A 26,199-nucleotide genomic window follows, 5' to 3' on the forward strand; every position below is an offset into this window, starting at 1 on the left:
ATCGGGGACAGAGAAACGAAAGCGGCCCGTAACAGTAACTGGCCATTCTTCTCTTTTTCTGTTTTCTTTACTTTGTCTGCAGACTCATCGTTATAACGAGCCAACAGTATTAACGCGATACATTCGATGCAAGATGCATTATATAGCTCTGATGTAGTGATAGATGAAATATCTAATCAATGGAATCAGAGCATGCGATCCAATACATGTACCATCGTATCATGTGGTGTTTTGTTGGTTTTGTCAAGAATAGTGAGGATAAGGATAAATGTTTCACGCATGTCTTATGGATTGATTAAACAGCATGGAATTGGCCAGTTCGATTGAAATTGAGGAAGTGATAATAGTATTTTAATAGATCACGTTATTTTGCAATTGAAATGAAACGAGGACTTGATAAATTCATTAAACTGTGATATATTAAATATTTAATTCTCCTCATCCTTTTTTCAACAAATACTTTTATTTTTGTAGACTTATCATTTTGCATGTGTCATGTTTAAGCTGTTGATTTTCTTGTTTATATATGATCTTAATTTTGCTATTATTAATTTTTATATTGTTAAAGTTTATGAGCATATCTGTTTATATAAATAATAAAAAATCAAAACTATATACAATTGGATATTTTATATATTGTAACCTAATAGCGACTTAAAGTTATAATAATTAACTTTGATAAATATATCTTTAATACCAATATTAATATCACTTTGATGCTTCACGAATTCACCATAAATATCTCATTACTTCACCTTTCAACCGCCAGGGAAAGTTCGCTCAAAACCAGGCAATGGCCATTCATTTTCTCCCTCGTTCCTGTTTTCAATTTCCGGTGGTAGAGAGCTCGTCAAGACCGAGGAGCGGGATGAATCTGTGGCTTGCTACAGACACCTGCGGGATTTTGACAAACGTGTATCACGGCCAGTAGCAGTTTATCGATCCTGTCCTAATAAGACACAGCAGGGCAAAATGAGGCAAAGCTCCGTATGTACAACAGCCACACAGTGCAGACACCGACAGGGCAAAGAAAAAGCGTGTGATAGAGAGAGAGAGGAAGATGAGGATAGATCTGATTAACGCGCCGTCTTGTCCCATCCACCTACCCACGTCTTCGAGGCTTGATTGGGGGCGATAAGCAGTTTATGAAGCAGCTCGGCCAAGAATAATAGATTAGCAAAAGACTGAGGCGTGAGACGATGTTAAAGGAAGAGGAAGAGACGGAGGATGAAGGAGAAAGGGCGGTCAGGGTCTATGGGGAGGAGAATGCAGTAAACAATGATGGGTAGCCTCCCGCGTTCAGTAACTGCCGCGATACTCTAACATGGGAACTCATTACGGGGTCTCGCGTGAGCGCATCCACCTATACTTGATTGCATTATAATATGGTCTGATCCCTCCCTGATCGTCAAGTGATTCTATTGCTAGAAGCTACATCGATGCGATCGATAATCTCTTTATACGCATTTGTTCGATATCGTTTCAGAATAAACAACATATTGGATCGAATTTTAATAAGGAATTGGTTAACAGGGAATGGATATTTAACAGATCGTTGACAAATGTAATATATTTCCTTTTACACGTCCCTTTCTCCTTTTTATTTTTATTAGTGTTATATTTCTTAATTATTTTTATAAAAATATGAATATGAATTTAGTATTATTAGTCATGAACTTAGTATTATTTATCCCTCAAAGAATGGATTTATGAAAATTGATCTATGGAAATAAGTCACTTATAGTGAGACAAGATATGAGAGGTATATTAGTCGATATCAACAATCTAAATCATATGACATTAGTTTAAAATTAATTAAAGTCAAAATTGATCCTTCTACCATATCAAATTTTAATATTCTTGGAATAAAATCGGAACGAGAAATCATATTTCATATCTTTCTTGGACTTAGAAGGTTTCTATAACAATTTTTAATGAGAAAAATACGCAGATGACGTAAGAGATGTAAACTCCCTTTGAAGGATGCGGCTGACGCGGATATGTTGATTCGCATACGTATAGTGGTACAGTGTATTATATGATGACATAGCACGGGTATTTTCTGTTTTACAGCAATGCTAGAATTCTTCTTATGTCGGACTAGATTAATGCGGTGCAGATTAAGTTCTGGAGCTTAAGAAAATTTTCCAAGATTACATCCGTTATTACGGCATAAGAAGCTGGTTAATGTTGCTTTATACGTCAGAAATAGGTATTAGAGGAGATGATTACTTCCTGCGAGAATGTGTTGATTCCTCAGGCCTTTGATGACGAGGTAGAAGGGAAAGAAAAAATTCGTGAAGAGAGAAAAATACTATAAGTGGCTCCACCCAGTAATAACAATGATCTAAGCACTCTGGATATTATTTAAAATCTATTAGACTGGTTGATAGGCGTCTGTACATTTTATTTGAAAATAAATAAAAAATAACAAGTTGGCGTAATAAATGATATGTTTCAACTAATTCATCTTTATATTAAAAATGAATTGCAGAAGATAATTTGATTTTATATCAAGATTAGGTGAACAATTTCCAAGTAAGTTTTTAATTTAGATGACACTTTCAAATAAAATAAGCAATGGGGAGATTCAAATGTTACGTTTTGAAAACAATTTAGTTATAAAACAATAAAACTAGCAACAGATTAATTTACAACAGAAGTATCTACATACTTTCAAAACTGTTCTTATTTCAGTTATCTTTAAATAAGGCACTACATAATCTGCGCATTTGAGACACTGTAAGGCAATTTGTTCTTGGACATAACAGAATTATAATGACTATACATTGAAGAATTTTTATTTCTGAATCTATTTATATAAATAAAAAGTCAGATAGAAAATTATCTCACTTGATAGCCAAATAATGAATTAATAGAAAAAAATCATTTTCATGTTTAAACGAATTAACATATACATAATTATATATTGTTTAAACAATATCCAAATCTGGTTGAAACTAACGAAAGCTGATACATAATTCTCCTGAAATAAGTTAATCGCATCTTATAATTGTTTCCTGTTTAAAGTTTCAATTAAAATAGTGTAACGATACAAAACACGATAAAGTGCACATTAAATATCAAGCAAATGCGGCATAATAGCGCTTCGAGAGAAATTTGTACCTTCCTCTTAACAAACAACGGTCTGAAATTGGAAAATTATAGCGAACAAGAAACGTCAAACAATTTTACCGTGCATAATAACGTAACCACTTTAATGCATTTTGTTATCCAAGAGCGCGGGCAGAGACTAAAGTGTCGTTTAACATTCGTCGCTGGAGGCCAGAGGCAGTTAGAGGCCAAGACCTTGGGCGAAGGAGCTCCGCCGACAAATTATGAGTAATAGCTGTAGAATTGAAAGCTACAGAATATTTTGCGGTAATCTGGCGTCGAAGGAAATAGAATCCATCACGGAGGTGTCTACGAGGAACTCATAACCACGTAGCCAAGGTAAGATAGTGGATTGCATGCGAAATACTCGCGTTTGTTGAGGAATTGCCACACAGTGAAACAAATAAGGAGAAGGAGAGGACGAGCGGGTGGTTTGCTCGAAAGAAAAGGCGTGATAAAGAAAAGGGCCAATGTACGGGGTGGCCTCGATGCGTCTTCGTGTACGCGACAGCAGAAGAAGAAGAGAAGATGAGGGAAAAAGGAGCAATGAAGAGAAGAAAAAGGTAGAAGGAATCGAGTGGGAGAAAAGGAGCCCACGAGCGTGCTTTTCTTGTCGCCTCCATTCACGTGTCATCAGTCACGCGAGTAATGAGTGTCGGAAATACAAGGTTTCTTGAGTCAAACGGGGCTTTGCCCTTCTCTCTCGTTTACTCTATTCCCTCTATCGCGCAGCCGACTGCTCCCCTTTCTCCGTATTTATCTCCCTCCCGTTCTATCCTTCTGCCAGGCGAACTTCTCCACGCTATTTATTATGGTCTGTACGTGCATACGTGCGCGGAAAGTAAAGCGCACGTCTTCGGGACGACATCAACGTACCACGGGGTATACGTACCTACGTACAGGGAAGATGTTCGTCATATCTCGCGTAAGGATCTACTTGGGATGACTTCACCCGCTGCGTACTCATTCGTGCTTGACATAGCGACGCCTACTGAAAGACAAATGGTTAGATGAACGAACGGATACGAATAGTCACAGTGTAGACTATTTTCGCGACAGCTACCAACGTTCGAGATAAATGATGAGACAGTTTCGAGAATCGAGGGACTGCGAATCCGTACCTCCACGGTGCGTTGGCAGTGCCACAGAATCTACATGTGCATTCATAACATTAATGATAGTTGAACGTAACGTTAATGTTGCAATATGGACTGATATATGTATCAAGTTTCGATAAAAGTATTTTGCAATTAACGAGAAATGTTAATATCGATGCTTCGATTGATTAATAGACTGTGAATATCCATGCATTTGAATGCGTACATAAAAATATACAAAAATACTTTAAAAGCTTCAAAGCAAAACGTGAGGAGTTAAACGAATTTTTATTTAGATTCTGTTTTTGTGGTTTTAAATTCACAGAAATACGAATTTGCATAAATATCCGCAACATACTGATAAAGATGAATTCGAATTAATAAAAATTGTTTGTTATATTGTGGAGTGAAAAATAAATAAGGGTTCGCATAATGGAAATAGAAATTCGTGATTTGTATTGTAGTTCGTTTCACTTGGGCTGACCAATCAAGTCTTAATCTACTTTATCAAACCACTCGGGTTAATTCTTAATTGTCATAGTGTTTGTTGACAAGTATGGAGAAATTTATTCTATGTTATTAATCAAGATCTAAAATTTAGTTATTTATTTCATCTCCTTGTAATAAATGAATTCGCTTTTATAAGTCATTTGTTTCTTAAAAGTCGAACATAAATCATATACCTGGATAATCAAATCTAAAAGTTTTACAAAAACAGAGTCGATCGATTTAGCTTCTTAAAGATACATACACGAAAGAAAGAAATTTCCTAATTAAAAATTAACCAATGTATTATTCTTCCTACATTAATTTCCGTATTAACATAAATCTGACAACAAATATATACTTAATAAAATAAACAGGAAATAGCTCCGTAGCATAATTGCTTTACTCGTTTCATTGAAATCCTTCATATTCAGCATTATTTCTAGATACTTCAACAGTTCGTATTAGTTTTATAGAATCGTTAAATATACTCAAAATGGATATAGAACGTACATCATAACGACTACAGTGAAAATTCCTAGAATAAAATATGATTGATATCCCCCAGTTTATGAAGACGAGCAAGGTCATCTCAAAAGTCAAGTACAATTTATATTCTAGTTTTGATACGATTATTGATAAGCATTTCCGAAAAACAGTAGTCCATCATTTGTCGATTTAAGCGTGAACACGATCGCTCCTTGACAGTGATTGAGAATCGAGTTCGACCAAAATTGAATTAACATGGACGTGGCATTTATCATTTATGATTAGTTGCGAGATTTGTACGTGAAATGTTTTGAATTCCATGCAAGTACATCTTCTTATATAGGATGCTATATATATATCACTTCCACTATTAGCGATTTATGAAAGAAGACGTAATATAAAATAATTTAGCTAGTTCTTATTTGTAGTCGCCAAAAATTCTTGTATACATGAGTTGTATATATATGAGTCGTTCAGATGTGATGCTGATCAAATCCATAAACTGAAATCACGATTACAAACATAACTTTCCAAACATTTGAAACTTATAATTATTTATACCACCTACATACAATAACAATAAGTCATTTGTTTTTTCAGATATTGAATATTAATTGTCCACTTGAATAATGAATTTAAGGAATTCGTAGAAACTGGCGTTGGTGAGTTTGATTTCTGAAAGTCTCGCATACGAATTAACTATATTCGCGTAAAGATCTGGATATATATCCATCTGACCTAATTTTATCGTCAATCCAATTTTTTATCTCTGCTTACAAAAAAATTTTCGATATTTTATCGTGAGTACGTATAAGCGAGGATTTGGATAATTTTGGTAAAAAGAAACCTATGATCTGTATCGAAGGTAATGTGCAATGTGCATTGCATCCACCTGGTGGTTCGATATCAAATCTTTCGTCCGTTAATAACGTCGAACGACAAGCCTTCTCTGTTCGAAGAAGGCCAGAGAGAGCGAGTTCTTTGTTATCTTCGAGGAGGAGGCTATATCCGGCTAGTATCGGCTGAAGCAGTACGTGCTTCATTGTTACGGAATAAAATTTCATCGAGCGGACATTCCGTGCACCGGTTCGAGGATCAGCTTCTCCGGAATTCCATTTCGTTGGCCGAGAAACTAAGGATCTCTTCCTGCGTTCGTTAATAAAGAGTACTTTTATAACGATGTTTCATTACGCGGCGCGCGCCCCATCGTTCCTTTCCTCCGGTAAGCAATTTCCCATCTATTATATCCTTTTCGGCGCGATGGTGTTAAAATTGCCGCGAGACTCTTCGCTTTAAATTACCTTCTTGCAAGAACGACAAGGAGGGCCATCAGGAGCGAAAGGACGGTCTCGAGTGTCATATCGAGTCGAGAGAATCGAGGATTCTTCGAGGCAAAGTACCACTTTATATCTCCTCCTGTCGCTCGTTGCAGTCTACTTGCTCGAACGCAATTCCGCTACCTGACTATTCCTATGGAAAAGAACAAAAAATCGCCCGATTCCAATGGATATAATGTTATCCTCATGACTTTCTCGTATCATCACTGTTTCGATATTAGTCGTAGCGACTGTGGCTGCAGCTGTAAGGAGTCACACTAACCTCCTACGAGCTCTTTCACGTAGTGATTTACTAATAATACTAGCGAACTGACAAGTTACAAGTTATTAATTATAGACTAGCATTTTTTACGATAAACATTTTCATTGAATTAAACGTGTACTAAGTCGGTTGTAGAAAGGTACAAATTCAACAGTGAATGATCGTATCTTTGTTTACAAAACTTCTTTACAGGGAATGCCTCTTAGTTGCGGCTCAAATTTATCATCACGTGTTGCATTACTATCGCTATTTATTACAATGGTATGATATTAAGCGATCGACAAAATTTTGTATTCGCGAGCGATGCGAGAACTATATTAATTATACGTGTAATTGAAGCCTCGTGAAAAATGAATTTCAATGTTAAACGCAACGGGCATATTAATATGCTGCTTGAAGCGACTTCCACGTCGATCTGTCCGCGGATACCGACTGAATAATTCAAAGTCTTCTAAATATTTCCGGAAGGCACTTTCACGGCTTTAAAATATTCCTCGTGAATTCCCTTATTTCCACGAGACTTCCTTTAAAATTCGTACAGGACGATGTATTCAGAGAGAAAACTTTGCATCTTTCAATTGATAATGAATAAAGGAAATTCACCTGTGATGTAATTCCAATAACGTTTCTGAAATGTAATCACTCTTTGGAATACTGTGATTGTTCAAAATCTAAACTTCTCATGTAGAAGAAGGATTCGATCGAAAAGAAAGAAAAAATAGAACGTATCCTATTAATCATGATCTTATTATTTATTATGATCCTGCTTTTTATAATGTTCCTCGCTATGTTTTGTATTTTTAATTGCAAAATTGTATTAGTCAGAATATTGTATATTTAATAAAATAATTAATGTATAAAAATAAAATATTTAAAAATGTGTGTTCTTCTTGTCTAATTTTTATTAATAATTTCACTAATTTTTATTTTGGTAAAAATACAATATCGAACAGCGTTAAACGTACATGTACGGTAATCTGCAAAGAAATCTTAATGACTGGCTCCGGGGTTAGTCTTTAGTATAATAATCCTAAACGTCCCAAGGTAGATGCTATTCCAGGCACCTAAATAAATGCTTTCGGAAATTAAGAAAAAATTCCAGAACTTTTTTTATTTTTCCCGCAGAGTTTTATATAATAATAGTCTTCTCATCTTATATCTTTTTATAGACTTTTATCGTAGAGATTACTAGTCGCTGCTAAATAAAATATTTCGCTAATATTTTAATGTATACCTAACTCAACTGATCAAGTAGATCGTCGAGAACTGATCAAAAAGATCATATCGATTTACTATGGAAAATAACAATATTTGTCCGGCTTCTCTGAAAGAATCATCCAATAACATAACGTTGATTTATTAAAATAATTTACAGCAAAAAAGGATCTTAGGTACTCCCTGCATGACTTTCGAATATTATAATGCTTCTCGTACAATTCATATCTTTCTAGTTTACTGAAATACTAGCAAAAAATAGCAGCGCTCCTTTTACAAGCTCCTTCTTCTTAACACACGAAGCAGCAAGAATAAAATAGATTGTAATTTCTCAAGAAAATCACGGTTCACGGTTCGAAGAGTAGTAATAAAGGGATAAAAAGAAGACGAAGGGCAGCGTAAAGTGACAAGAAATTCAGTGGTACACGAAACGCGATCCTTTAACACAAAGCGTCGTGTATTTTGCATAGGAACGTTTAACCTAGCTGTCATCGTGAAGGTTACACGAGGATTTTCGCGAAGGTAAATACGAGAAGTGTACGCAACAAAATCCTTGGACGCTTTTAATGAGGTCAGATTAATTACCGCGACGTATTATTAAATGCTGGTGGTGGCACCTCGGTAGTTTGAAGAGTGCGACTGGCGCCGCGAGCTATAATAACGGATAATTAAGAGTAAAAACAAAAGCAGGCTGGTTTTCACTATTCGACCCGGTTCGATGGAACGTCCCATGAAACGGATCGAGAAAATGAACAGGGCTGGGCTGCGCGATTCCGAATTATGATAACTGTAACGACGATCGTCCGGCCAATCGTATCTGAGCAACTAATCGCACCAACAAGGCCAAAAAGTACAACGTGCTTAATTAGCAGGCCGGTTATCGGGTCGAACGCGAGCACCTAACGTCAAACTGGTAACGAGCTACCGGGGGATGCCGGCAGCCCATTTAAATTGACTTGCATAACCGCGTTGCCAGAGAAAGAGAAAGACTAAGAGAAAGAGAGAGTGATGATGAAGAGGGGGGGGGGGAAGGAAACACGATAGAGAGAGAGAGAGAGAGTGAGAGAGAGAGAAAGGAGGGGGAGCGAGAGAAAGGATGACTTTGCCTCCGCCCCTGGTCCTGGTGGAAAGCCAGTAAAAACACGCATCTATTTCCATATAACAAGTTTATATATTACGCCGTCACCGGCAGCACGTAGTTACATTTGAATACGATGTCCTAAAGCCGAGAGCAAGCGGCGGCTGGTTCAGCAGAGCCAGCAGAGGTACACATAGGTACATCGGCCACGAATTAGGTCCGTGTGCACGGCCGGGCGATGAGCACCCAGCGTCGATTGCACTCCACGAATTGCAAAATGCAACTTGGCACAGCACGAACGCTTAACTTTAGGTAATTAGCGTGGGACGTTGAAGTATTTCGCCGCGCCAAACTGCCAATTACCACGGGCCCTCCTTCGCTTTACGATCGTCACACCCTGGAACGGTTTAAATTTCTTCGGACAGCTCTCAATTTACGACGCTTTTACTGCCCTAATGAATCTCGAGACGCTTCGGAACGTGAATTTTTTTCCCTTTTCCTCCCCCACTTTTTTTTTTTTTGTTTTCTTGTTGAAGTCTCTGTTGCGGGACCTCTATTATCCCAGCGAGCGCAAGTTCTTCCATCAAATCAATAGGGAGGCACACATACGTGCACTCACGTTCATAGGTATTAGAATACCTCACCAGTATTTAGTCCAGTCTCATATGAAATAGGATGACTAGATTAAATTATTATCAAGGAAACAGTCGATCATAATGTCGCATTCACTCGAGGTTCATGATTTAAAAATTTGTAAAAATTATTCGCAAGACTTAGCTACAAGAGCGAATGAACAGTCATTCATCGTATATTTTCGTACGTTAATGGTTTCAATAATTCTCAAATAATTTCTGAGTTTACCTTTATTTTTATAACTATCTTAGTACTTATGAAAGAGAGTATATATACAGCGTGAAGCTATAGGTCGTAGGAATCAACGTTGGTGTGGCTTGAAGGTTCCTTGAGAAACACTATTTATAAAAAGTGGATAGTCACAGGCGGAGATGTAATGCGATGGTAATAGATTTTTTTTCGCAAATACAGATGTAAAGAAGATTTCGAAGTACCTTCATCTCGCTTTCTTTTTTTCTAAATGAAGCTATGTATGGAGTACTTATGTAGCTGTTTTTTTATAGGTAGCGCCATAATAGCTATCTAGATGGCTTCAACGAGCTATAACGGCAGATGATTTGGGATAATGATTCTGACATTACAAGTGATGTTGAAAGTGGTGACTGCATCGTTGAAAAACGTGAAGGTAACCGTAAAATTCCCTCTAAATTCCTGCCCATAAAGAAACAATCTCTTGATTTATTGAGCCCTCCAATTGATTTCTCTACATTAAAATGAAATAAATCAGTCGAAGCAAGGTAATCACCCAGCTTATATTTTTTTATACCGACCATATTTTTAAAACGTTTTTTTAAACAAATTTAATGTACCTCCACTTGATTTATGATTTAAATGATTAATTGTGATAAATATATCCGTTTTTGATAAAACTGATCTTAAATTTTCATCTATTATATCTTTCTTATAACGACATAAAAAAACGGCAAAACGTGTCTTACTATTAACAATTGATTAAAAAAAATTTTTTCGCACAGTCTAAGATGAATTTGGTCCTGGAAGAATTAATGATCTATTTTTGCACAAACGCTTTCAATTTTCTCGTTGGTAGTAAAATACTGATAGTTTCCAATTTAATTTAATTTATAGTTATTAATTTATTTTAACTTATAATGAAGTAAGTACATAGTACGATTATTCTGTTGTTGTACACATTTCATTTCAACATATCAAATTTCAGATACGAACTTTGTACGTATTACATAACAAACTGGGGAATAACAATTTCATGCACAGATATGTAAGAGAGAAAATTAACGATATTTCAGTGAAATATTTTACGGTGTTACAGGTAATTCACATGTTTCTGCTTACCATTTATTTTGAGAAAACAAAGAATTACCATTAGCAACGGAAAATTCTTTTATTTCTCTTTTCACGTTTATTTTTAAAGCAGATATTCGCTATGCTTCCTCTTTTTTATGAAACAAATACCTAAAAAGATTACTCTACCTGGATTTATCATCCGGTTCTTATTTTATAAAATCTTATTTACCAAACCTAGATATAATACATCGCATCAAATATGCACCAAGTCGGATTACCTCTCTGAAGTATCTGAAAACAGGCGATTTAAACCTTAAATACGTTAACCAGAAAAAACGCGCAATAAGTATAAAACAAATATTAAAACTGGTCGTTAAACAAGAAAAGCCGATGTTATCGAACAAAAAGCTGATTGTTTCATCGCGTAAGCTGCTATTCACTTAAACGTGTTTCACATCCCTTTAAATGTATCAGCACTTTCAATTGCAATAAAACGTGTTAGAAACACATGTGTATAAAAATCAACATAGAAGCTACACGTAAGGCGGCTTATAGCGCTGGTCCGTAAAGCTGTCGGTAATCACGATCAAAGCGTAATGAATCAAGAAAGGATGTGCTCATGGTACGCAATTGGCTTAGTTCAATTATAAATAACACGACGGTGAATGGGCGAACGGGGAACTAGAAGACGTAATCACATCCGTTACAAGCGGAGGAGACGCAAGCCGAATTAATTATTATGAGGAAATACCTATGCCGCCTTATCGGCGATCGAGAAATTATGGATGGCTTGATTAAATATCTGCACAACGAATGCATAAGGACAACGAAAAACAACGCAGCGGGTTAGAGAGAGGATTCACGAGGCTGGCCGCTGGTTTGCACCAACCACCGGGACAGTAGGGGGGCTGTAGTGGCCGTTCGAGGGTCACGGGTTGTTATTAGCGTTAAAACAAACGGCCGCAACGTAATTATCGGCCCCGTGCCGCAGCAGGTAACAAACGAGGCCGTGCGATAGCGTAAATATTCCCAAAACGAAAAAGCTGAACAAAGAGGGTAAACGAAAGAGATTGGGTTGTATGCACGTGAAGCTTGTGTTGGGTATCGTTCGTTTATGAGCGACGGAGAGCAAAGATCGGAGAGAGAGAGAGAGAGAGAGGAAGAGAGAGAAAGAAAGAAAGAGAGAGAGAGAGAGAGAGAAGTGGGAGGAGAGAAACGAGCAGGATAATCGGAAAATAGATGAAGAAAGAACAAAGGGAAAGGTTGCTTTTGTCGACGGGTCTGGACATTGCCACAATGCCGTAGAGCCATGTTATAGAGAAGTTTTGGCCGACCACCGTGAACAAAGAGTATTTGCACGGCTACTGTGCTTTGTTTGTCGAATATTTTGCCCATAATCGAGACACGAGGAACCGTTTCGACGGAGAAATACGCGCACGGAGGCTAATAGAATTTGCAGAGGCAAAACCGAACTCGCGCCTCCCGCACGCCGCGAATCGCGCGGCTATGATTCGTGGTTAATGTATCATAGCACCGATTCGCGAATGGACAACGCCGCCAACAGAACGCGCGCAAGCGCAATTTGATGTTTATTGTTCGTTTTGTAGCTTCGAAGCTAAAAGCGTTTGTTATAACGACAAGGAGGAAATAATCTGGGTGGTGTTGTACAACGATTTTGTCATTAGTCGACGAGCGCAAGTGTTTGTCGGCCATTCTACAATAGCTCCAAACGAAATGGAGCGCAAATTGTAAAGAGAAAATGTTTAATCGTATCGTGTTGTATTGAAAACCGTTCAATAGCTCATTACGGCCTTGAAAAATATTTTGCGAACGACCAGTGCATCGTTTGGTGATTGTTTCAGTTGTGTTAAAAATGCTACATGTATTGATAATAATACTATAGGTAACAAATGATTAAGAATTGTATAATCGTAAAATTATGAAGAAAGGACTAACAATTAAACGTGTTGTTGTAAGAAATTTATTACTATTTTTATTTTGAAAATAGGATGACGCTTTATTCTTCGCGTTAATTGCGCATTTTTAATTAAAATGTAATTATAAAAGGTTTCATTTTTATGGAAAGGAAATCTAAAACTTCTTCTCTTACAAGAGTTAATTCTCAATTATTTTCGATTTAATCTTTTAGAAAGATTATTTTTTTTAAATTTGATGTTGAAACGAGCGTTGAAACGTTGTATAATCCTAACAAAGTTGAAATATAAACGCACTAAAAAATATTTCAGAAATTAACTATTCAATTTCATGGATTACATAGATTTCCAGCATTAAGCAGATTTAAATATTCGCAAATTTAAAATTATTCAATTTTATCTTTAGATATATACTTGACAAATTATTATGAAATTTCGATAATTATATCCAAACAGATAATTCTTCCATTTCCGTGTAACCATAGTAGCTATACATTAATATAATTTAATTTATCTATAACAGTTCATTATTGTTAACATAATGATATATATTATTAAATGTGTACTTTTCATTTTACTGCCTTTCAGATAATACTATTTGCTTTTTATCGTTCTTCGCTTATCTTTCAAGCCCTACATTAATAGATTATTACGATCACGTAGAACATAAGCAGTAGATAAAACGCAGCAATTATGTAACACTTTTAAGATATAATTTCAGATAAATATAAATATAGAGATCAAAATGAATAAAAGTTAATATCTTCTGGAGTCTTAATCACCAGGAAGGAAAATCAAAAAGGGAATAAAATTGTAATGACAATATAAGAAATAAAATATTTCAGTTTCGATTTCTACATAAAACAAGTTGGAAAATTTCGCCGACGACTTAATTCCAGAAATTATTTTTTTATATTTTTAGAATTCATTTTACAATAACTTGTAAACCAATGTTCGCAAGCTACGCTACAGAAACTATACACGCCCCTTTACTTGAAATTTTTTACCTTAATGAAACGTATTTAATACGCGAATGTAGCTACACTGGCTCCGAAATATTAAATACATGCACGCACCTGTTTCGTATGCATATTTCATGAAACACCAAGGTGAAAGACCATTTATATTTTGAATTGCGCTTTAAACTGAAAAATAATAGAAAATATATTTTTCAGCAGCGCGGTGTATGTATGGTATTGTACCAAAGTCCTAAGCCATTTAGAATGATTTTATAATTACAATTAATTGTATATTTTTATGAAATATGTCTACGGTGGTTACACGGAGACAAATTTTTAGACATTCTCCTTATGATTGTATTTATTCCTAGTCCTTTCTGCTTTACAAATTTTTAAAAAATAATTCAATAAATAAAGTATTGAATTACATATATAGTTATAAATATTATAACGTTTACTCGTTATATTTATTAAAATTGAATTATACTAATTATATAAAAATTGCTTGAAGCGCTTAAAGCTTGAAATACCAACAATAAGATAGTAGATTCGACGAATGATTATTTAACTAGAGCTTCTAAGAAATTTTTCCTATCGGAACGATAAATAACCACACATAATATTACACCAAATTAATCAACATCTTTTTAACAAATTACCAATATTTCTTGAATTCAACACTTGTTAAGGGATAACAATAGATTCAAAATACGACCAAGTATTTTTACATTCATTTATGAAATCAAATTCCGTTTCAGCATAGTACGGTATATAGCAACTTGCGTGTGATGCTTTAAATAAGAATCTCACTGAATACAATCATCATAATCGTTCAATTCTATATTGGCAAACAATCGAACTGGTGGAGAAATCGCCAAGATTGGATTCGAGTCGTGTAGCTCGTTAGCAAAGTTAGATGGTTCGAACGTTGGGATCCACCGGTTTAAACAGAATAAGGTTCTGATGCCAGATTATTCAATAAAGCATCTTGTATCAATTGTAAACCATACTCTCTATGGATTAAATTGATCGGTACGTTAGCGCGCCTTAATGAATCCGTTCGTGACCATTCTCTGATTTCGCGTAATGAATAATACGAAGCTCTCTCGAGCGGTGACGAATATCGTTGGCTATCGATTCAAGATCTACGCTCGATCACGAAAAGCAGTATACCCTCTGCACTACGTGTGCACGCGGAGGCTCCTCCCGGTTCGAAGATAATGAGGATTTTCAAATTACCTTGGGACATCGTTATGATGTTCGGAGAATTAACGATGGGTGGATATCCTCTCCGTGTGGGGAACCGTGCGAATATACATTCCTCGGTATATTAGGTTTAGGTAAGCATGCGAGTTAATCACGTAGACACAAAATGCAATATGCAAAAGAAGAGACAGAGATATCTAAAGATAGAGAAAGGTGAGAAGGAAGAGACGAACGAGAGAGAGAGAGAGAGAGAGAGAGAGAGAGAGAGATAAAGAGATAAAGGAGATTCTAACTCTCTGTACGATCAACGCTGCGGGAGCAGAGTAGATAGGTGCATCCTCCCGTTCCGAGTAAGAGTCGATAGATTGGACTTACTTCGTCTCTGCCTGTTTATGCTTCTCCTTTTATTTTCTCCCATCTTTTCCCCTTTCGATTCAGTGATCTTCCCTTTCTCTCGTTCTCGTTCGCTGGGGCGACTGTAGCTCCGTTTCGTGAAGGACTCTTGAAATGAATGGTATAACATTAAGCGTATCGAGGATATAAGGCGGAAATTCTACGAAGATTCGTTGAATTCTAGCAGAGATTCCCATTGAAAAGTTATAGCTTGGTCTGGGTGCCGTGTATATGCCGATGATATAACAAGGATGTAGGGATATAGGATGGTATCGTATTTTAATTAGTTATACGAGAAATGAGATTTTTCGTATTTCCATTATATATTTGTAATATATATTTGTATGTACCTATATTTCAAAATGTATTTATACGTACTTTTAATATTTTGTATAATATGATGGAAAATTGGAGATACTTTATATAAAAAGTATTATACTGCTAAAGAGTACTACTTATGATAATAAAGAAAACAACCTGTGCTTCATATAGCCAAAGATACAATAGCTGGTAATATGATTTAATATATATAATCATAATATAACTATTCTTCTATTTTGATATTACCAATCTTAACGCAGGAATTTTTATATAAAAATCGATACTATTAATTTCTAGTATAAGGATTTTCATGGAAAAGTACAATGCACACCTCATAATTCCTTTCTCAACAACCAACTGCTTCATTGCAATGTCCATCATCATTTTAAAATTTCCTATTTCTAGAATCAAAAAAGCATAAAATTGTAAGAATTGCGGAAGAAAGGTCAGAATGATGTGTCAGTTTTCTATTCATGAGCTCTGGAAAGTGAGATCTCGCCACGTGACCGAAATGGTCGATGTCGAATTAGTTACGTAACACGGGTGTGAAAGAAGCGAGTGATTTACGCATCCACGGCAATAGCAGCGCTACGTTTGACTTCACGTTTTACCCCTCAGGCTCCCTTTAGTCCCGCTTCAAGTTCATGGTATCTCTCTCTCGGTATCGTTCCCGTCGAGCGTTCCACAGGAGCGTCACTCCCACTCCGCTACTTCCTCTTCTTCTGGCCGGTTTCTCATAGTTGCGACCTTGCAATGCTGCAGGAAGGCCTGCCGCTCACCGTTCCCCGGGCCTCATAGGTCGGCGTGTTGGACCGTTGCAGCTGCAGCAGAGGAACCAAGACGACGAGTCGATGATAGTATGTAGTGTTGGCCGATGGTGGTAGTGACCGATGGTGGTGGCGGTGGCGGCAGTGGCAACGGCAGCGAGCCACGAGGAGGCAGTTGCAGCAGCGCTGGTTCACCTCGTACTACGAGGACGAGACATTGGCCTACCACGCTCGACCTTGCCAGTTCGTTACTCTTTCCCGCTTCTCTTATGCATTATACGCGGCTATCCGGCTATGTTCCCTTCCCTTCTGTCCTTCTTTCTACTCGCTCTTCTTCCTTCCCGCTTCGCCGCTTCCATTTAATGCCTCTCCTCTATCTGTTCCCCACTCTTCTATCATAGTTGCTTCGCTTCTCTCTAGTCGTCGTACAAACTCTTCTATACCTCGCAACTCTCTCTCTACCATCTTCCCGATCCGGCTTTCTTTTTATATATCCATATAACATACGTACACCTTCCTCCATCTGTCTCTTTCTTCTTTCTTACGTCGGTTGAACTGCTCACCGTGGAAGAAAAGCATGCGTAAGCCGCTTCGTCATCATCGCACGGTCTCATTTATCGTGACTACGTTTCCCTCGAGTCACGAAGCACGGATCAGAAGAAGGAATACGATGGGAGTATTACGTTGTCGACGGTGGTCGAGCTCCGTTGCTCCAGCTTCAAGGGGAATACCCTTCGCGACTCGAATTATAATTAATTAACAACAGTCGTGCGCCGCGCCACGGTCCGTGATAATATGTCGGCTGGCTCCATCAAGCTTCGTTAACGCAGCGATTCTCCCAACAACCACGACCGCCACTCTCAGGGACTATAAATTTCGCAAATTACACCGATCGAGCGTTAAAACCAGTTCGAACAGTGAGAATCGGTTTCTTGTCGGGACAAAGTCCTCCGATGTTCTCTTCGACGAACCACATTTTACCAACTTTTTTTTCCAACCCTGATCGATTAAAAGGGCCGGCACATCGACGCATTTAATTGGCGATGAACGCTCAGAGTATCCAGAGGACAAACCAGCCGCGAATCAGAAAAAGAAAGATTCTCCTTTTACTGCAAACACTCCGTACGTTTGTCATTTTAAACGAATTTTAGAGACAGGAATTTTAATCGATTTTAACGTAATTTGATTTTAGGCGGTCTTTGACTTTTTGATAATGAAGTTTTCTTAACTTCCAAGAATTTGTAAATAATATTTAAGATATTTTTATTCAATTAATATGAAGATTTTGTTATACCGAATCATACATTAATCGCTAAGTATCTAAATTCGTTTTTTGATATTCGGTTGCTTTTGAAATATAAAATTTATAGCCGAGAAAAGAATATTATCAGAAGATTCGCTTCCTTTCATAGTTTAATAAAATGTCACGAGTAAGTATAATAAGCGTACGGTATAATATTTAAAAAATACAGTGCGTAGATATGTAATTTTCAAATCAATCATTCACTTCGTGAAAATTTATAACAATAAAATATTGGACTATAGAAACATAAAAAATATAAAATATTTCGGAAGAATGTACGAGAAACGAATCTCGATAGTTCAAAACAAATCTCTAAACAATATTGTGTACATCTTCAAAAAACAAGTTTCTCAGAAATGCAGATGTTGTTTAGGAGACAAGTATATCCATGTACAACTTTATTCACATTTCCATAAAATATGAGTGTACATACTTTCTCTATACGATCGTTTAAATGCTCAATAGTGGAAGCTGTTAAAGACTCCACGCTAAATATAGCGTGACAATTACAAGGATGAGAAATGTCGACGTGTTAATCGAGGATTGAGTAACACCGTGAAATTTCCAAATGGCTTACCACCTGCAACGCGATGTATTAATGTAAATTAATGGCCGTTCGATTCGATCTCTTAAGACTTGCGGAGACGTCCCGACTTCTTGCTGGCCGGAAATCAGAGAACCGAGAGGGATATTCGAGGTTCAGACCAGGTGGACCAGGGATAGTATTTCTTGCGCATCGAGTTTGATCTGCACGTTCAAGGCGACAGCCGAGGATAATCGAGACGAATGTTTCGTTTAGAAGCGAGTCGATCGAATTCCTGTGGCTTTGAAACGGGGGATACGGAAAGAGAGACGTGGCCGATATGCGGTGAACGATCGAAATTTTTCTTCGGCTCGGACTTAACGGTGACAGGTACCTAGTCCATGTCAAATTGTAAGTCGATATCCGGTCGGCTAGTCTCTGTTCCTCCTTCTTCTTGCGCCAGAGTAACGTAGCATCTATTTCAGAGATATCTGTTGACTGAGAGGATGGATGTTAAAGCGACTCGCTGACTTGAACCGGGTACATTGAACTCAGCTGCCGCGCGCCGCCGCGCTGTAGTGCAACGTCGAACGCATCCTATGCTTATAAACCGTAACGACACGTGGAACTAACGGACTTTGCCTGCAGCCCATCTACACCCGCGGGAGCTGTTGCAGCTCTCTTCCTGTCTCACTCCACCGATGACTTCCGCCAACTTCATTTGGGACTACGCGTGTACGCGCGAAATTGTGACCCAACATCGTATGATCTAGCCAGCAAAAGTCATTAACTCTCGATGGATGTTGTTATTACAGTCAGGTGCGAAGATGAAACGGAACGCGCCACAGACATCGGATCCTGTCACGCTTCGAACAACTAGCAATGGGCTTTGGCTTGTCTTCATTGCTATTCGGTAGTTAACGATACTGATGAAATGTCTACTTAGACGGATAATAAACCAGTTTTACGAACAACTGTGCTCACAACCGTGTATATATTATATTACATAGAAATCTATCTCCTTTCAAATTGCTGAGAATGACAGTAAAATTACGTCTCGTACTTTAAGATGCGCTATTTTGTGAGCTATGTGCACTCGATAAAGACTTTTATGTATTTTTTCGAGTATCGAAGATAGGAGAAATGTATCTATAGCTTCTAATGTTTTTCATTGAAGTTGGTAATGTTGTGGTAAAAAAGACTTTTGGAGAGGAGTAAATTAGAATCTTCAAAATAGAGTAGTAGTAAATTTTGTAGTGTTCATCTTGGAAAAAAATTAAGATAATGTAAAATAATTATTCTTTCGTTCATATTTCCGGAATATAAATTTCATGTTATGTATAATGCATCTTTCTTATCGGTAGACTAAAGTATTAAAAATTGATTTCCTTTCGATAAAGCTATTTTATGACATTCCATGTTCTTCTCCCTCATCCTTCATATTAAAATTAATATACTAATAAGGTAAAAAGAAAAGTTGCTAGGTATTTAATATTTTTACCAATATTATTGAACAACGTATATTTACTTCCATATTTTGTTTCTATCAAAATATATGCCACTACTATGGGGTTCCAATTTTATAATAAGTTAATTTAGATATTTACATGAAGCTAATCCATTATGTTGATCCAGACGTCTCAAAACCTTCTATTTTAATATAAGAATAATTGATTGTGAAGGTAACGCACCCAATATACTCCAGCTCCAGAGCGTCAAACAGAGTTGAACCCGATTTTAATTAAAACTTTCCATCGAGAACGTAAATCTGCGTGGCATTCGCGAAATTAAAACGGACTGTAAATAAACGGTGTAAAGATTTATTCTTCCTTTCAGAAAGCTTGTTTCTTATACCAGGAAACTCGTAAAAGCTTCAATCATTTCAATTGATATCAAAATTTTACAACTTTCTCAATCTAAATTTACATGAATATTTGTTTCGCTGGTACTTGACATTTCTCTATTTTCATCTTCTGAAACATAAACGCAAAAAATCAGACCAATCTGCAGTGTCTTAGAGAAAGCGAACAAAGAGGAGAAAAAAGAAAGAAAAGGAATAAAGCAGATCTGATCATTTGACTGGAAAACTTCTACAGAATGAAAATTTGATCGATTACTACTAAGCAAATACAGCGAAGCAATGCATCATCGTTTCGAAGTGAACACTTTGATCAATCGTGGTGCAGTCGAGTGTTTCCGCACTCCATCCCGTATCCTCTCTCGGTGTTCCCGATGCACAACAAGTTCAAAGTACTTTTCGAACGCTATCTGCAATTCGAATTTCAATTTAAAATCGAAACCCTAGCAGTTAGGTATTGTTAAACGTAGTAACAAGCATGTGCGATGCCAATGAGGACGACAGCTACTTCCTTGCACCTACTCATTTATACTCATTTATTCTCTCTATACTTAGTTATTCGTTCCATTTTCCCTATTAACCAAGTCGAATCGATCGGACGTATATATCGTAGCGATTAAATTAATAGGATACTGTTAAATCGTAGTTACATATTGAGTTGATATTTCAGAATAGATACGGCAGGTCTCATTAAAACCATTTCAGTCTGAGGTATACTTTCTTCGAAGCTGACCATCTTTGCCCGTAATGACGGATGTAATGACGAGAGTAAATCTGATATTACAGGGACATTGGCAACCGAGTACACGAAATATGGAATATTAGAACTATTTTCTAAGTTGACATAGCAAAATTGTAGCGAATAGTGTTCTATGATATACAATTACGTAAATGTTACGAGAAATTTCCTATATTTTTGTTTGGAAAACAAAGGTGGTAACAAATTTCTTTGCAGTTAGATGTAAAAGTATAGTAGAAACATGTGCTTTGGAAAATAACGTTTCGCTATTAGTATACGGCTGTCAAGTATTAAATTATTAACTTTCTTCTTGGAATCTTTTGAAGAAAATCTCTTAGAAACGTAAATTATACATATTATATACAGTAAGGTTAAAAAAATATATAATTTATTATACAAATACATAATATATCAAATATTTAATATATGAAACGAATAAAATTGATAATATACATTCCTTAAACGAAGAAATAAAAGAAAATAAAGTAATCTGATGAAAAATCTGAAGAAAAATGAGGATGACGGATTAATGAAATTATTTCCTGGGACACAAAATGTGCGTCCATCGCTAGCCGACTGGAATGAAGAGATTCTCAAAGAAACAAGGGAGATATTGGCTTCTGCCTTCTCCCTTTTGTCCTAAGGGCAAGAACATGAAGTAGATTGATAGACGCATCAAAAAACTGTGATGTCTGTTCACAGACTTCCGACGAGCGCACGAAATGCCTCAATTATGAAGACATATTTTAAGAATACAATTTTATGCCTAATAGGATTTCACTTTTGCCACTAAAAACGAACATTATTGAACCGTTACAAGTAAAATACATTCAATAAAATATTGTATTATTATGTTAAATTATTAACGGACTACGAATGTTCATGCAATTTCATATTATTGGTGAATGTAATCAAACAAATAAAACTTAAAGATTTGTTTCACATATTAAATATTATAGTGTGTTTTTTTTTATTTTTGTGCGTTGTATGCGTCCTGTATATTTTTACGCTTTTAATTTTCCCATAGATGGATGAACTAATAATCCGTGGTTAGGAAATTTAAAAGTTATGCACTACAGACCGAAATTTTCGAAGCATTACATGTAAACCCGAAAAGAAATTAACTTTTTATACTTTTCCCTACCGTCTCCCTTCAATATTCCTTATCTATTTGATTCATAGTAATCTCGTCCTTTATGTACTCTTTAGGAAGACGGATCACTACTTCAAGGAGATATTAATGTATGAACAGCAGTTATATCCTAGAACGCAATCGGGGTATGGGGTTGTTTGTAGAAGCTACTGTAACCTCGAAGTGGCCTTTGGCACCATGATTATTCCCTTGCTTAGTATTCCAGACATGTGCTGTAATAGATAATCAGTAAAAGATCTTTATCAAGTAAATTAAGCAATTGATCATTTGGATGAAATCAAGTTATCGGATATATGGTAGTGGCATATCATGAAAAAATAAGACGAAATTATTACCTATATTCGACGCGTTATATATCAGTTAAATTCGAGTTAAATGCAATGTGAATCTTCTAACGCGATTGTACATATAGCTTAAGATACGATTAATCTCGATAAATAGATAATTATGCACGAATTACATAGATCATTCACGTGAAAGCTTTAAATATAAGATACTAAATTTGACGAGTTTCCATCCGTAATAAATACAAATAACTTTCAGTAAGAATTTCTGTTGATCGGATCATCAGTAAGCTTGATGAATTTGAAATCCTGCAAATCTTTATCCGGATAATCGATATTTTACTGTACCCTCGTTAAGTTTTATAATAGTTATAACATTTATTGCTAGTTCTGATCAAAGCAATTTATCTTTATCCAGTGTTTCTGCTGAGCTTCTCAACTATAATCGGATGGCGAGTGATACGCCAACTACTTCATTACTCGAGTGTCATAACTTTCGTTGTTATTTGTAATGGCAATAAAATAAATTATTCTATCCATATATGAGTCGCAAACACTATTACATCTCACACATGCAGTAAGTCTGCTATTGTATATATGATTTTACTATAGTAAGGAACATCAATCGCCACACGGATGTCTTTTGTTCTACTCGAAGATAACCTGTATATAATTATATTGGCTCTAACGTCATCATGTTATCGCCGGGGGTATATTACGGTACCCACAAGAGTATCTGACATGTATATTTTGACATTCATTAACAAATATAAAAACAGAAGCACTTTTTTTTTTTAATAAAGAAGAACGGAATTTTGGCAAGTTCTATTACAAGACAACTTAACATATGCAATAATGACAAAATGTATCTGTACACCACTATATTTATTATTAGATTTATATGCACACTAGTTAACTAAATTCAGCCATAACAAATTTCGTATCACTTAGTAATACTTTCATATTATTATACAAATTTGATACTATATATGGAACTGAAACGTAGAATCTAATAAAAATGAAACGCTTCATTAGAAAATAAGAGTGTGTACAAATACTCTTTGCAGCCACTATAAATAATATAATCTAGACAGTATGCTGGTCAAAAAAAAAAAAAAAAACAGAAATTTATAAGCAAATAAAAAAAAAATAAAAAGGGAAATATCTCAGGAATTTTTATAAATATTTTTGCAAATCATAATACAAGTAAAACATTTTAGGTTTTAATGAACACTTCATAGGTTTTAATAGTAGCGAATTAGTATCAATTTAGAGGCCAGAAGCCAGAATATACATTCAATAATAAAATTCACCAATTCGTCCATTTTTTCTCATCATATCCACGATCTATGATATTTTCGACGATAATTTCAAAACGACGCGCTCGATATCATCTAGCGCGTTGTTAGAGTCACGAAGCTACGATGTGATCCAGCAGACAAGAAAGGAAACCGATCTTTCGGACTTGCTTTACCGATTGATTTCCTCTCCATGTCCGCAGCAAAGAGTTACCTGGCCGCCACTTAACGAGTACGTAGACATCACCATCACAGCGCTTTCCGAGGATCCCCTGTATTCCCGAGTTACCCCTGTATTTTCATATACGTGACTCGTTTCGCCCGTGATACTCCCTCTTTTGCATATTCTTCTACACTCGTCGAACGATCTTCTCGTTTTGACGTAATACGCCAACGAGAGGTTAGTATACTACCTATTGAGAAAGTTGATTCCTTCTCGAGAACATTTTCATTTTTCCAAATGATGCTCGAAATTGGTTTAACACTATAACGCTGAATACGACCATCCACTTGCTGTTTTTTATTTCACGTTACTTTGCCGCCCTTAATCTCACAGTCTACGTCTTTATGTTGGTACTCCGTGATTCTTCATACCTTCCTTAGAATATCAGACATACAAAATATCGTTTAAATTCTTTTCTGAGTAGTAAAATAAGTATATATAAAATGTAGAAAAAAAGAAATATAATTATTGCTCAATTTCTCAAAAAATGTATTTACTCCTACCATTAGTCTGTTTGTTGAAAAAAGATCGTAGAAATAATCGTAAATCCCAATGTGAATTTGAAAGAATAATATTTATAGTGTTTTCATCCTTTTTGTTGTTTAATTTATGGAGTTGATCAATGTGACTTGTGCTGAGATTAAATATTAATCTGAAGCCTGACAGTTTAATTGTTATTTTATGTGTGTATATGTCTATAAGTAGTAGTATAAATTACAGTAAAGTATAAAATATCTTGGAAGAAGCCATTAAAAGGGAATAATATCACTGCTCTTAATTTTTTTAATACATGCAGGTATTACATTATGTCTAAACACCTTCGTTCCAAGGAAATTTTCTTTATATAGGAAAAGCAATTCTTTTATTATTTGTAACTACTCATAAATCCCTCATAAAATCTCATTACATCTCTAATAGTAGTTTAAAATAATACGAGTTATTGTAACGTGCGTGTTATCCATTGTCAGTGAAAACGAAGCAAAACGAACAAAAGAAAAAAAAATAAAGAACAAGAAGAATCAGGTACAATAATTAAACCCAGTAATTAGTAACAATTATACGATGGTAATTACGACGACTATAAAACTATAGCTCAATAAATTTCTGTTACAAAAGCAGTCGTATCGTATATCTTAAACTTTTAATTGTAGTTTTAATTATAGTTTTAGCAAAAACACCAAAATTATATTCACCGCGGAGAAACAGATACTGCAATAAATAGTAGAATTATGGAAAACCGCAAATCGCGGTGAACGAACTGCTGGCGAACTTAATTTATTTCGACGCGTGTATGGCAACAGAAATTAAACGTAATATCCTGGATAAACAATAATCGTACGGTCGAACGCATTACGACGTTTTGATCTGTTCACATTGTGGTCGAAAGTAAATATTCCGCGCGCGACGTTCTATCATTAATAAGCGGAATGCGTCAACGAGCGTGCATTCTGTGGAAGTTGGATGCGGTAGACATGGTAAACTATATAATCCGTCGAACGCGGAAATTTCGCGTTCGATCGCCAAAGTGAATTCGATGTGCACAACTACCCGTGAAAATGTCCGGACGCGCGTCTATCCAGGAACATAATAATTGCGAACCTAGAATGTAATATGTCATAGTAATCCTCAGTTTCGTGCACGGAAAACCTGAATTAAATTCGATTCCATATCCATTCACGTTTTCTATGCTCGTTTAATATACAATTGTTCATGAAGTTATTGAACACTTGTAGATACTTTCTATAAATATGTTATGTGTCTCATGCGAAACATCTTGAGATTTTATTGGCACCATAATGACTATTATGATTATGTTGGTAAACTTTGAATCAAATCTGGAAACACACATAGAAACTACAAGATATTTAATACAAATATATTACTATATATATATATATATATATATATATATATATATATATATATATATATATATATATATATATATATGCCATAGAGATCATAGCAAGAGTTTAAACAATCAATTATTCAATATATAAATAAGTTTCGATATTCAATGGGATAAAGAAGGATCTTATACAGAAACGACGTATATTTTAATGGTGTTCTAATTTGAACAGTTGTTGATTCATGTTCTTAAACAATCATTAAATGGAAGATTTAATTGATTTAGATTTTTTTAAATTTAGCTATGACTGATTAAATAATCATGGTAGAATGTCACAGTCATATCATAACCTGTCTAGTATAGAATTAATATTCCAAATGATATAGATAATTTGTGTATATTACATTATCTACCA

The 26,199-nt window shown here is 35.8% G+C and overlaps 1 protein-coding gene across 5 annotated transcripts in view; it reads right to left on the reverse strand.

The window, feature by feature from the left end:
- The window catches only part of LOC138183283 (autophagy-related protein 16-like), a 317,854-nt gene that overhangs the window by 83,403 nt on the left and 208,252 nt on the right, over positions 1-26,199 (reverse strand). Inside the window, exons 9-10 of one of the 5 annotated variants that reach the window (XM_069119970.1) lie at positions 4,007-4,102; positions 698-894 (exon numbers count right to left, since the gene is read on the reverse strand). The exons of 2 other annotated variants lie outside the window; for them this stretch is intronic. In XM_069119970.1, the coding sequence (XP_068976071.1) occupies positions 4,007-4,102 (96 nt within the window). In that variant the 3' untranslated portion in view covers positions 698-894. Of the gene's footprint in view, positions 1-697; positions 895-4,006; positions 4,106-26,199 lie in introns of those variants that run through there. 2 more of the 5 variants (XM_069119973.1, XM_069119979.1) reach the window with 2 other exon arrangements.

Source organism: Bombus flavifrons, chromosome 9, assembly GCF_040668555.2.
Source record: "Bombus flavifrons isolate JBK064 chromosome 9, iyBomFlav1_principal, whole genome shotgun sequence".
Lineage (NCBI taxonomy): Eukaryota > Metazoa > Arthropoda > Insecta > Hymenoptera > Apidae > Bombus > Bombus flavifrons.